Source organism: Pararge aegeria, chromosome 9, assembly GCF_905163445.1.
Source record: "Pararge aegeria chromosome 9, ilParAegt1.1, whole genome shotgun sequence".
Lineage (NCBI taxonomy): Eukaryota > Metazoa > Arthropoda > Insecta > Lepidoptera > Nymphalidae > Pararge > Pararge aegeria.
The window spans coordinates 17,011,338-17,025,618 of NC_053188.1; the positions used below are offsets into that span (position 1 = coordinate 17,011,338).

Below are 14,281 nucleotides of genomic sequence, written 5' to 3' on the forward strand. Positions count from 1 at the left end.
ATTACTTAACAGGTAATTAACGGGTTGTCCACAAGGCCAATGCATATATCAATTTTAATCAGCTGATATTATAAAGTATTGACACAAATGGTATTTAAGGTTAACTTGACATCAATTTGAGTTTACGTTAAGCAACACGCTCATTTCTTAAGCATTGATAGCCTAGTGGTCATAATTTCGACTTCGCTTTTGGAGGGACCGTGTTTGATCCTGACCTCTAATTTAGTATCTATAGTTTAGTTTACGTAGTTTATGTTATGACTTATTGACCTATTACACTATCCCGTTTTCCACCATTTGATTCTTCAATTAAGGATTGTAATAATGTACAAAGACTTATCGCTTAAAGCGATAAGACTGCCTTTGTGCCTTATTAACCGTGTTTTGTTTTTCTATTGTTCTCAAATTTCCTAGTTTATTTCTTTTTTTGTCTTTGAATTCTATGCTACAAATTGTTTGTCTATGTATCTAGCTATCTCTTATTTTTCATAGTTTTTTTTCTGTAACATTTTGTATTTTACAGTTAATTTTTTCCACTATAAGTTAGTTCTGACTGCAATATGACCTGGTGGTATGTGATGATGCAGTTTAAGATGGGAGCGGGCTAACCTGTTAGGTGTAACCCTAATCGGTTTGCCATGCCAGCCATGGCCTAAGCCCGCCAGACAAGATCAGAGCACACAGTCCCACATTGCCCGGAATATAAAAATAATGTAGTACCTACATTATTAATCGAGGTCTAGCGTGTATTATTCTTATAAAATATAGCGGTTCTGATCCTATAAGTAGGTACTCAAAACACTAGTGTAGGTAGATAGGTACTCTGAGCCTGTATACACATCATCAAGGCGATAAGTGGATGACAATAGATGCGAATACCTATTGTACGCATACGACAATAATTCAAACCACGTGACCGGCGAGTTATCGGCCGATGCAATTGTGAATGAAATTCATATTTTACTAACTGCCGAAGCAATAACGACAGGGTGTTATACGTTTGTTTGGCGTGCCTCTCTCTGTGCGCTTATGTGTGTGTGTCTGTGTGTGTGTGTGCGGATTTACCGGTTTTGATATTGTTTATTTTGTTTAAAAGATGAAATACGTCGGGAGTGGTTTTAGCTATCATAGAAAACCTGTCCAAGATGGCCGCCGCTTCAAAATGGCGGATTTCGTTGCAAACTCCCGCGATATGGGTCTCAAATGAAAGAGCTTTGCGAGTAGAATATATTGTGTGTGTGACAAATTTTAAATTCAAGATGGCCTCAAAAATTGTTATTGCATACCTACTGGGTCCTTCTCATTCTGAGTTGGCTTAGTAGGTATAAGAAGATCCGTGCCCTATGGTGGGCCGATAATGGGTTGATATCAGTGGCGGTACTGCCGAAACCATACAAGCCGAAAAGGCGGGCTTGCGTTACTATAAATATCTCTTTTAAATTTTTCTCGACTATTCCGACATGAAATTAACAAAATAATTAAAACTTGATAGCAATGAGGATATAAATATAATGCTCTAACTTTTGCGAAATAATGTATACACTCTTTGTCTACTTTACTGCAGTCTGCAAGCACTACGTTACTCTGGCAGGTAGTCTCTGTGGTAGCAACCAGCAGAACGGCGCGGCGCCGCACCGAACTATCACTATCGCGCTCTTCGCGTGTCTTCGTACGCGATCGGAGGCCCCGCTTTGTCTCGCTCACACTCATTTGCTTATATGGGGCTTTTATTTTACTGCTCTCTCTCATAGAAATTTCAATGTATTTAGCTCTAGATTATTTAATAATTTAGTATGGAGATCAAATGCCAGATTGCGAGTTGAAGTTAGTGAAGATGACTAGCGAGCGAATTGAAACAACTTCACGCGTGTTATTGTTTGCGTTACAACTAGTTGACACTTGACAGATTCATTATTATTGATTAGTAACTACTTAGTTAGGAGTTTATTATTGTTTTTTTGAATTGAATAGTGCATTTTACTGGTTTGTTTTCTTAATAATTATAGTAAATATTGTTAAGTATGAGCTCAATTTGTGTGCAAATTGTTTCTGTGGCGAAATCAAAAAATAATTGGCGAACCACAGGTAAATTTTTGCACATTTTTTTTCTAATGAAAATAATGGTTGGAACGCGGCTAGTTACGACATAAATTACCTGGCATCATAAAAATAAAAAGAGAGCCGAACTCAAAGAAACACTTGGGATTACTATGATTACTTTTTAATTTTGGCAAACATTGCATAGAACTTCTTCATCATAATTCGCGTGCTGACCCTAACCGTAGTGTTTTTCAAAGATTTGTTGATATGGTTTGTCATTTAGCACAACAAGAATGGTGACTTAGAGATCATGACGAGTTAAATTAGTGTTTTAGGTAACTGGGCTTGCTCAAATTCAAAACCCTAGGAACGCCACTGGTTGATATGATGATGATGATGACTAATTTGACAGCCCGATAACTATAGTCATATATTACTAATTTAATAAATTTACACCTACACCTTAGTGTTGAAGAAAACACTACTAATGTTAACAAGAGATAGCTTTCATTCCGGAGACGGACGTAGCATACTTTTTAGACAGCGAAAATGACCAGTCCCCGCGGAATCTTATAAAAAAACTTGAAACTCTCTGTATTCCGGTAAAAACCGGTTTTAACTAGAATTTCAATAAATAAAAATCTTTATTACAGTAATCTACATTTCATAAAAAGAAAGATAGGCGGCGCGACCGCCAGTCTGTAGAAGTTAAAATTAAAAAGTTTTTCATCAAAAGATCTCATGAAAGAATTTCAATTTAAAATCAGAATGCGCTGCGCACAGTCGTCACTACTGGGTTGCCGGACCGAGCATTTCACCAGACCGTAAATGTATAGTGGTGACCTCTGGAAAGAGTTTGAGAAAACTTTGGATCGATCTACCTGGATTGAACGATAAAGACGACGAACGATTGGGACTTCTTATAAGTCAGAGGTTCCAGGAATCGATCCTCTACCACTCATCATCATCACATCAACCGAATACCAGTCCACTACAGAGCACGGGTCTCCTCCCACAATGAGAGGGGGTTAAGGCCTTAGTCCACCACGCTGGCCCAATGCGGATTGGAGGACTCAACACACCTTTGAAAACATTATGGAGAACTCTCAGGCTTTGCATGCATGTAGCCTTTGACGTGGAAAAAAACATAGGCTACATTTCATCCCGATTCCTTAAGTAGTTCCCGAGGGAAAATTGTTTACGAGCTAAGCCGCATGCAGAAAGCTTTGAAATTCGGTATGCATGTTACCTATGCTATGGAAAAGGACATGTTCTTTCTATACCGATCTCTCATACAGTTACCGTGATAAGATTAAAAATTGTTATCAAGCGAAGCTTAAGGCCCAATTCTGAAGTCCACGCAGACGAAGTCGCGGGCAGAAGCTATTCACTAATAAGTTTAGTCAACTGCGCACGGATGAAGTCGATCCGCTGTATATAATATTTAATAGAGGAAAGATTTTTTTGTTTGTTTGTTTGTACCGAATTGGCTCCGAAAGTACTAGACCATACTAATAGTAACATAGGCTATAAATTATTATGGACTACAACCTAAACCAAAATTATTTTTGGAGCTAAGTACTGAGTGTAGTTTTGTATTGAAAAAGTTTAATAAAAAATACAACAATTTTGGTACAAAATACACAAGAACTAAACCTAAGTTAAATGCAATTTATACAATAGGTATTTTAGTCTGTTCTCTTAATTAAACGATTACTGTTCGCTGTTAGAGATAACCTGAAACCGTCACTAAATTCTCCTTCAAACCTCCAAAGTGGGTCTTACCATTTTACTGTATGTAGTTAACATTACTTACCCATCCCAGTCGACTATTTTTGGTGCTGCTGTTGACACTCTTAAGAAACTTTTAGTACGGGATTCTTTAAAAACATAAACAAACGTGGACGGAGTCGCGGGCAACAGCTAGTTATGAAATAAAGAAATAATGTAAACTTGATAATCTTCAAGAAATTTTAATAACTTTCTACAAACTTCGACTTCGTAAGCAAAAATTCAATAGATTTTCATAAGAACTTATAGACTTTCTATAGAACTCACAGACAACGAAAAGATAGACGAGAAATTCCACAACAATGAATAAAACAATTCCTACAAAGTTCTATATTAACTGTCGTTAAGCGCAACAAATTGTGCGAAAAACAGCCCGTTTAGCTATTTAGTCATTGTAGGGTTTTAGTCATTATACATTTATGAAAATTCTAATTCCATCAAAAATACAAACTCTACCGTAATGAAATAGTGATACTCAAAAAAAGCCTGCATTCTTATGCGTTCGACTCGTGTTACTGGCGATTACACAATTGCTAAGGAATTTATTTTATTGCAGTATTCAAAATTACAGTCATGGAAAATTCTGAAGTTATAGTAGTGTCCGTACCTGCCGCCTAGCAAATAAGTCAACTCAGCAAATTTTTTTTTGCAACTATGTTATTTTACAGTGATCATGATGATTTTGTTAACGTGTTGTTTTTGCACAGGTTTACGAAACCATCGACATCAACTTCTGTATCATCAACTTGTAAATGCAACTAACTTGCACTTCCAGTCCATCCGTATTTCCGCTTAGTCTGCGCTATAACTATGAAAATACAATCTCCGCGCTACCCATTATTATTTGTAGAGGGACTTGAGATTTTTGATCCGGGAATTTTTATAAACTTTGCCAATTTCACTCCATTTGGCGTTTAAATCTCTTCATATAATTTGCTCTGCTCTTTGCTGCTCTGTTTCGAATACAAATTCGAAACTGAAAATTCAAAGAGGTGTTTGATATAAGCTGAAAGTTTGTATACAAAGATCATGAACTAGAGAAAAAATTGAGGTTTCAATTCTTCACATTGGTTGTATTTTATTTCACAACAAACTGTCCAAAAAAGTATAAGGCCAGCTTTTAAGGAATTTTTGTTTATTCCAGGTAAAACTACTAGAAAAGAAAATGGCGGCGGAAATGTCGTTCGCCAACGCCACTTCGGACAACAGTTTCTCCGAAGCATTCGGAAACCATATGAAAGGGTTAGGAAGGATGTTCTACATACATTCGCCCAAGGAACAGCTGTATGAGAAAGTCGAGGATGTACCTAACTTCTTTAGACAGGTAAGAGCTAAATGTATTCAACATTTTTCAAAGTCCACAAAACGTACGCACGTACTAAAAAAATAAAATTTGACTTGAATGAGGCTATTCTTTTCCCCACAGAAAAAAAGGAAAAAGGTAAGCCAGACCTTTTTCCTTTTAGGCTGCACCGTTCGTAGCATTTTATTGTTATGTTTTGCATAAGTATTCCAAATAATATTACGATTAGCCATTGACATAAGGACAGGCCGTAAATCACATACAAATATAAGTTCATATATAGATTAAAAGTCTCATTAAAGACTAACGTTATTTTTATATGCTACAATGTAAGTTAAAAAAAATCATGGGAACTTTTTCAAATGCAAACTTTAAATTAATTTAATTCAAGTAAGCTTACTCTATAAGCACATTTGAAAAGTCAAGCCTGTCTATTTGTAATGGCTATTTAACCGGTCGGATGGTAGGTATAATCTACCTAGAAGAAGCCGATAAGTAACTCAGCAGTTTTTCTTTTCCAACATCAAGAATTTACAATTTAAAATTCATTTTTAATATTTTATGAAAGCGGAGCCAGAAATGCACTTGTCATTAAGAAATTCATCAAATCTATAGTGCACTCGTTGTAAAAAAATGTGTTTAGCACATTGTTAAAACTTCTGCATTGTTTGTTCCAATATTACCTTAAGGATATTATTAATTTAAAGAAGCTAGTTAAACAACTTCTTTGCAGCATATTCTGCACTGTGTCTGTAAGCCAATTGTAAGTTTTATGGTCTAAGCTATCATCAAGAACGTCGTATCTTTACGTATATAATTATATTTTCAGTGTAAAATAACGTAAATGTATAAATTTAGTATCGTGTCTATACATTAGCGTAAATTATTATTTAGTTCACAAAAAATAATTTATTTGATATCAGCCAAACATTATGGCAGTCGTATCTTGACATATATATCTATGCCTTTAATATAAGATAACGTAATTGCATAAATTAAGACCCGTGTCTATCCATTACAGTAAATTATTAATTAGTTCATAAAAAATAATTTATTCTATACGCCTTAATGACCTCAGCCAGTTTCTTGTTATCATCAAATTAATATTAAAAAGCAATAAAAATAATAAATTTGAATATCTTAAGTAAAATAAAATGTAACCAGATCAACAATCAAAATTGAAAACTATTGTGTACACATCGACTTTTTTTGTCTTATGTTCCTTAAATTTATCTAATAAAAAGAATATTTAGCTAACATTAAAAATATATTTAGTTAAGTACACATATTATAAACATTAAATAACAAGTAATTGCGGTTTAGAAATTCCTGATCGAATTATTACTTATTTCTAACTAGATTTATCCAGCTACCTAACCCACCAGTAAAATCGATTCCGAATCTCCAAAGATAAGTTCTAATTAAAATTCCATTTATTTCAAGCAGGCCTACTTTATAAGCGCTTTTGAAACTTCAAGTATATCTGTTTTCTAGTGACTCTACTACCGGTTTGGAAAGCAGATTCTACCGAGAATTCTACAGAGCCGGCAAGAAACTCAGTAGTTGCTCTTTTCAGACATGAACATTTACAATAATTTTTCTATCTTGCGGGAGATGAAAGCGAAGCTGGCTGCTTCCAATCTAACTTGTCATTAAGAAATTTATCAAATGTATAGTAACCTCGCCGTATTAAATGTGTAGTTACACATTGTTTGAATGTATGCATTGGTAGGTCCAGAATTACCTTAGGAATCTTATTGTAAAAACGTATACTCAACCCCTCAATATTTCTAATTTATGTCCGTTTCTGGTAAGTCGATCGTTAATATTATAAGCTTTTTGTTTAAAAAGAGTATTAATTTGCCTCGCAAACCTTTATTGTTATAAATTTTAAGCTAGGTAAAACAAACAAGCGGATTTTTACAAAAACACTATATTGTTGTGTTATGCTATTGTTTTGACAATCGCATGAGCGGTAGACCTTTTAGAAATCATATGCAGACGATTCTTATTCACGTATATATATGAATTCGTATGACTACACTGTACATAATTTAAAAGATAAGTAATATTTAAAAAAAATAGTTTAATGCATAAACTAACAGTGGTATGTTAGGTAGAGGGTAAAGACCACGCGGTCGATCACCTCGTCGCTGGTCTCACAGTCCCTCACCGACCTCTCTATTACAGAAGCTATCAAAAAGACCGAGGATAGAACATAATGAAAGAAATAAAAAACACTAGGAGGGAACTTGGATCCGGACACGACTTTCTTAGTGGAAGAAAACGAATAAGATGGATTTTTCAAAATCTAAAACTATGCATTGAAATAACTCTATTATAATATAAATGCCCAAAGTTACGAGTATATCAGTAATTGCAAACGCGTTTCACAACTCAGTCATTATGGGCACACGCAATACCTGTCGCGAAGTTGGAGGTCATTGGCCGCTCGGACCAATCTGCATTTAGAATGTAGTTCAATGCAGCATATCCATACCTTTTATATCGATTACTCGTACTTTACCTATACATTGAATACCTCTTAGGTGCAGCGGAGAGCGCTGTCATTTTAAGTTCGAGGTCACGGATTCGAATCCTGGCAGGGGCAAATTTATCTGGTCTGGTCTCTTCAGAGGCTTCGGTCGTGGCTAGTACCTAACCTCGGTCAATCTGAAAGGAAGGCTGAAATCCTAAGCACTAGGCTATCACCACTTTTTGTCATAACAAATTAGTAACCAAAAGCTTAACGTGCTCTCCGAAGCACGGGATTGGCCAGAGCTCACTCCATACTCAGGGCTGGTAATGGAAATATACCTGAACCCACGCGTTTTGGCCACCATATTTGTGACTTTATTACGAATAATATAAACACCAAAATACTATAGCTGCTTTGTAATTTTAATTTAAAGTAGGTACCTAAATACATTTGATTAATTTTATAGTACCTTTACTTCGCTTTAAACCTATGCTAATAACATACAACCTAATTAACTTTGCTAAAACTATGTCACTGACTGCACAGTTTTTTTGCAATTAATTTAAACATGAAGTGCACAAACTGCGTTTTAATAAATAAAACGTTTAAAGCAACTTTCAATTAATGAGAATGTGAAAAAAAGTTATAACAAAACATGCAACATTTTTAGGGTTCTTTTGTAAAAAAGAGATCCTTACAGTTTCATCCGATTTATCCGTCTGTATGTTACAGCAATATTATGCAGAATATTAAATATTATAGCTAATTATGAATATTTTTTTTTTTTGGTCATATTTCGTAGGCGATCCCATACAGATTTGTCTAGAGCGCTTTTGAAAAAATCAACAGTTAGAAAAAAAAACTACGTGTATTTCGAAGTGGGTTGCTGTTTATTTCTCAAAAGTCAAAATTAAAAATTCATTTATTTCAAGTCGGCCTCATATGAGCACTTTTGAAACGTCAAGTATGTCTGTTTGTAGTGACACTACCAAAGGTTCGGAAGGCAGATTCTACCGAGAAGAAGCCGGCAAGAAACACAGCAGTTGCTTTTCCAACATCATTTTACAGTTTAACAATCATTATTCTATTTTGTGTGAGATCAAAGTGGAGCGGCTTGCTTCCAGGCAACCTTATCATTTCTAATAATTACGGAACCCTACGTAGGCACTTAAACAGTTCTTTATTTGTGTCCGACAATATTAAAACGCACTTCGCTAAATCCAAAAAAAAATATAAACATTCACAAATCACAGCGTTTTAATTTATATTAATGAAATGAGTGTCTGGCAGTGTTTTGTAAAAGTGACAAAAACATGCAAAAAACAGACTACTCAAAAGCAAAAAGTGAACCAAAAAAAACTGTTTTAGTATGTAAAACTTGTACAAGTTTTTGCATTAGTAAGCGAATATTATTGTCCGTAAATTGTTTACTACCAAAGATTATGACGCATTCTCGTAGATTTTAATCTCTATTTTTTAATGAAGGCCATATTATTATCTTGTAAATGCATATTTTGTAGTTTGTTCGAATTTTTCCTGTTTTTTTTTTCTAATATGTAAAAATATGTTTACTTTTTTATATGACAACATTAATATAATATAATATATCATCATCAACTTCAATAGCTTAGATCTGCCCGGGGAAAGGATAAAAATGTATCTTCTCCCACAGCTTTATCAACTCTCAAAGCATTAGCGAAAGCATTATTGCATTAGCATTAGCGAAGTTTACCCCCTTTTATACTTATACATATAATATTTGGATATTATTTCCACAAGTATAAACGGGGGTAAACTTCTCCTATTCTATGTTCCCGTGCTTTAGCAGGTGGACAAGTTCCCTTGACAGGGGATATAATCGGGGGATATAATTTTTATCCCCGGCCTATTCTAGCCCTACAGCGCTAATTACCTCTCCAAACGGACGGATTTCCACCTCTTAATCTTAAAAGGAGTATTTGAAAGTAGAATTCAAGGTACTTGAATAGATGGATTGATAGTTGAGAGTGATAAATATGTGTTCCTTTATGCACATACAATTAGGTAAGATTCTGTCTTAACTCTACAAAAAAGTGACTAATTTTAACCTTTCATCAACAACAGTCGTAGCGCCAAAAACAAAGAAAAATGGAGTATTCTGAATGAGAGAGATAAAGTAATAAATTAAAACGATTAAGACGTACCCAATGACTTTTTACAGTTAGTGAATAAGTAAGTATATCTTCAATTGGAGACTAGTTTCGTTCCGTGACTACGTGGACCTTTTGCCCTTTGAGACTTTGGTACTTAAATATTTTCTACATGATACAAAGTACAACATTGTTGTTCATCTAGGACATGGCCAAATTTACAGTTATTTCTGCGTAATTACGTTTACAACGTATATAAATTTTCCGATCAGGCGTTAGAGCGATAGTAACATATTAATCAATGCATTAGAACATAATTACTTGATATTAATTGGATATGTTAAAATGTTGTCTCTCAAAAGTTCAAAGTTTATATTAAACGTCAGAAATCTTAATAGTAGTATAATGGATTATGTAAAAGATAGAAAAGCTTCGTTATGAACTGTTATTGCTCTAATTAAGTTGCACTTTAAACAGTTAGACTGACAATAAATAAATAAATAAATATACTACGACAATACACACACCGCCATCTAGTCCCAAAGTAAGCGTAGCTTGTGTTATGGGAACTAAGAAAACTGTTGAATTTTTTTATGAATTATATAAATAAATACTTATAATATAACATATTCCACCCAGACACTGAACAACATTCATGTTCTTCACACAAACATTTTCCAGTTGTGGGAATCGAACCCACGGCCTTGGACTCAGAAAGCAGGGTCGCTGCCCACTGCGCCGATCGGCCGTCAAACAATGTGAGATGGTGATAACAAAATGGTCTCCTGGCTTAGTTTGCTATGGGCTTCTTATAATAGACTAGATTAGAGGTTTCGAAACCTCGTAGCTTAAGTTTAAATTAAACGAATATATTTATCAACATCATCTCACTAACATGTTAAAATTTGTATATTCGCATCAGAAGTGTCGACTATAGGGTTATTTTCAGTTTATATAAATTCATTTATAAACGAAATAGTAAACTGACTGGTAAAATTAGTGAAATCCTTTTCCGAGAGGAAACAGAATTAATACCAGGCATAGCATAATCTGACTTCATTAAGACCTGTCAGTTTGGCTTAGGATTTGTGCATAACTGAATTGGTATCTGTTAAAATTTAATTTTAGACTATTGGAAACAAGCCAATACATTTTTGGACTTGAAATATATACAGCTGTAATGTTGTATATAGTTAATTATCAACTAATTACCAGACCAATACCAGGCAGCACTCTGGTCTCCTCTCAGAAGGAGAAAAGACCGTAGTCCACCACGCCGGTCAATTGCGGATTGGTGGACTTCGTGCGCTTTAAGAACATTATGGAGAACTCTCTCATACTGTTTTCCTCGCGATAATTTCCTTCAACGTTACAGTGAGTATATTAGTGAGTATAATTCATAATTTAAGCGCATTTGAAAATTTAAAGGGGCACGCCGGGGACCGAAGTCAGTATGTCTCCACTTATATAAGTATTATATATTTACGGCCGATTGGCGCAGTGAGCAGCGACCCTGCTTTCTGGGTCAAAGCCCGTGGGTTCGATTCCCACAGCTGGAAAATCTTTGTGTGAAGAACATGAATGTTTTTCAGTGTCTGGGTGTTTATATGTTTATATTTATTTATATAATTCATAAAAATACTCATCAGTCGTCTCAGTATCCATAACACAAGCTACGTTTACTTTGGGGCTAGATGGCGATGTGTGTATTGTTGTAGTATATTTATTTACTTATTTATAGTTAAAGTTTCATAACAATATTTGATTGTTTAGTTTTTTGTTTGAAAATTTCTTCATTTTGCCACTAAAAAACAAATCTTAAACAACAGATATAATAAGTTCTTATTGCTAACGTAATTCGTAATAAAATATGCGCCATCACCGCTTTTTAGCGTCCTTATCGCTAAAAAGCGGTGATGGCGCATTGGGCAGAAACTCGACTTCATTTTCGTAGTGCGGAGTTCGAATCCCAGCACGAACATCTAACTTTTCTAAGTCATGTACGTTTCCAGTAATTAAAATATCACTTGCTTCAACGGAAAACATCGTGAGGAAACCTGCATGCCTGAGAGTCCTAAATAATGTTCTCAAAGGTGTGTGGAGTGCACCAACCCGCACTGGGCCAGCGTGGTGGACTATTGCCTTCCCCTTCTCATTGTGGGAGGAGACCCGTGCTCTGTAGTGGGCCGGTAATGGGGTGATGTGATGATGATCATGATTTCTAACGGAAACTAATATTTTTTGTTGTTCAGGCAGAGTAAAGTAAATTAGTAAGACATCCAAAGGGGCAATGCTGCCAGCATCTTAGGAACTGTGCCTCGCTGCGGTGGTTTCGAAGAAGTTTTGGATTTTATTTAGTTTTAAATATTTTATTTTATAGGTTATATTTATAAAACAAATATTTTACGTAAATAATAAACTTTAATTTGTAAGTAAGTAAAAAAAATAACAATAACTCAAACTTACTCAATCTCAAAAAAGTCGAGTTTACTACCCTCCTCCTCCACTTTTCGGAAATCGTCTGAAATACGAGTTGGTTGCTGCTTTTGCAATAATGTGTAATAAGCTTTATTTCTTACAGTCGAACAGAAGTCATAAAGAAAATACTTAAATTAACCTTTTCAGAAGCATAAACTTTACCGAATTAAAACTCAGCTCAAAGTATGTTAAAGCTAAGAACTTTGACTTTTGAAATTTCTAAAATTCATTAACAATTTTATGAAACGCCCACTAGTTCTTTACTAGAACTAAATATGTATACGATATGTATATGTATAGCGTCACGAAAAAATAGCCCTGGCAGTACAGAGTGGACTACTTATACATTTTTTATTTTATAATTGGCTGGCTTTACCCTGCGGCGAGGTTCGTACAAATTTCACGATTTCCTGTGACATTAAATTACCCCGGGTTAACATGACCGTCTACGGAATGCAAAACCTTTAACCCTTTTTGAAGTTGTACTTCTTTTGGCGCGATAGGGAAAAACGGTGAGCGTAAATTTTTACGATGCTCGCGCACACCGCCACAAGAAACCGACACCATGAAGTTAGCTATCGTCAACATTTTAGTTTTTCTAAAAAAGGTTTGACAGTTGACTTTCAATAATTCAAACAATACCTTTTTTCTATTGTTAAAATCGTTTCCTCTACGAATAAGGCGAAAGATAACATTTTTGAATTTTTTTTTTATCTTTTTACGCCAAAGAAGTATAACATCTTACGCGTGTACATAAGTACACACTCGTTTTTTTTAACCCTTTTATCATTTTTTTTTAATTTTCTTTAATACGTAAGGTTGTTAGCAGGGTTCTAAGTTGCAGGTCTGGTTTTCATCAGCTCCTACTAGGGTTGCCAGACGGTCGGGAAATGGCGGGATTTTCCCGAATTTTTGTATGTCCTCCCGACTCCCGACAAAGCAAATAATCTCCCGAAAAATAAGTTCGATAATTTTAAGTTCACATTTTCGTCAAACGAAACTTGAAAAACAAGACACCAAAAAATTTACAAATACTTATGGTAAGAACAAAAACAATAAACATGCTTCTTCTTCTTCTTCTGTTCCTGGGCCTTTTCCGCACTTGGTTGGTCTGGGACCGTCCGTTGTACGTATTGCAATAAACATGCTTATTCGGTTCTTATCCTATGTGTCACAAATACCTACTATGTTTTTTTTTCTTATATCTACAGTGCTATGCAAAAATATGTTTGTTTACTTAATATAATATTATGTATAATTAATATTATTAACTTATTTTTTTATTTCTCCCGACCAAAGTCCTAAAATCCCGAAAAATCGGTTATTGACAGGAAGGAACAGGAAGAATCGATCTGGCAACCCTAGTTCCTACGCGACATCTCATCGAAACACTTAATTTCTTGGCAGCGAGTCTTTCTCTGAAGGCCGGTAACTAGCCACGACCGAATCTGTTTCCTATACTAAACTTTGTAGGCATGCTTAATATGAAATCTCTAATTTGGAGTAACGAAAATATGGCTACTTTTCGATGATTTATTTTTTAATCGCTCTGTTAACTTACGTGTTACCAACCCCCAAGTGACGATCATTCTTACTACCATATCGCCCCGTATCACGTTCCAGTCAGCTTCCAGCTCGGGTATGATGTCGAGTGTAAACCGATTTGGGGTATTAACCGATTTAATTTAATTTAACTAACTGCCATACAAATATCGGGTTAGCCCGCTACAATCAATGTAGATTGCAGTCAAGGGCTAACTTGTAGTGGAATAAAGAAAAAATAAAGATAAAGATTACTCGTTTTAAATTGAAATTTCAGGGCAATTGATGTGGTCAGACCATAAAAACATAATATTCATTGTTTAAGTATACAAAGCGTCAAGTTCCTTATGTGGTAGTTGTCCAACCACTGTAATATGATCGTTAAAGGTCCGCTTACCATAAATTAAGGATAACTAAATAGGACATTTTTATTTTGGAACATCTTTACCAAATAATAATAATATTTTATTACGAAGTCATCACACCGGAAACACATTATGAAAGATGGCACTCTAGACA

The 14,281-nt window shown here is 34.9% G+C and overlaps 1 protein-coding gene across 1 annotated transcript in view; it reads left to right on the forward strand.

Annotated features, from left to right (window-relative positions):
• LOC120626187 (alkylglycerol monooxygenase-like) overlaps nucleotides 1-14,281 on the forward strand; it is a 44,171-nt gene that overhangs the window by 11,141 nt on the left and 18,749 nt on the right. Inside the window, exon 2 of the mRNA XM_039893564.1 lies at nucleotides 4,976-5,155. Within this exon, the coding sequence (XP_039749498.1) occupies nucleotides 4,997-5,155 (159 nt within the window). The 5' untranslated portion in view covers nucleotides 4,976-4,996. The remainder of the gene's footprint in view (nucleotides 1-4,975; nucleotides 5,156-14,281) is intronic.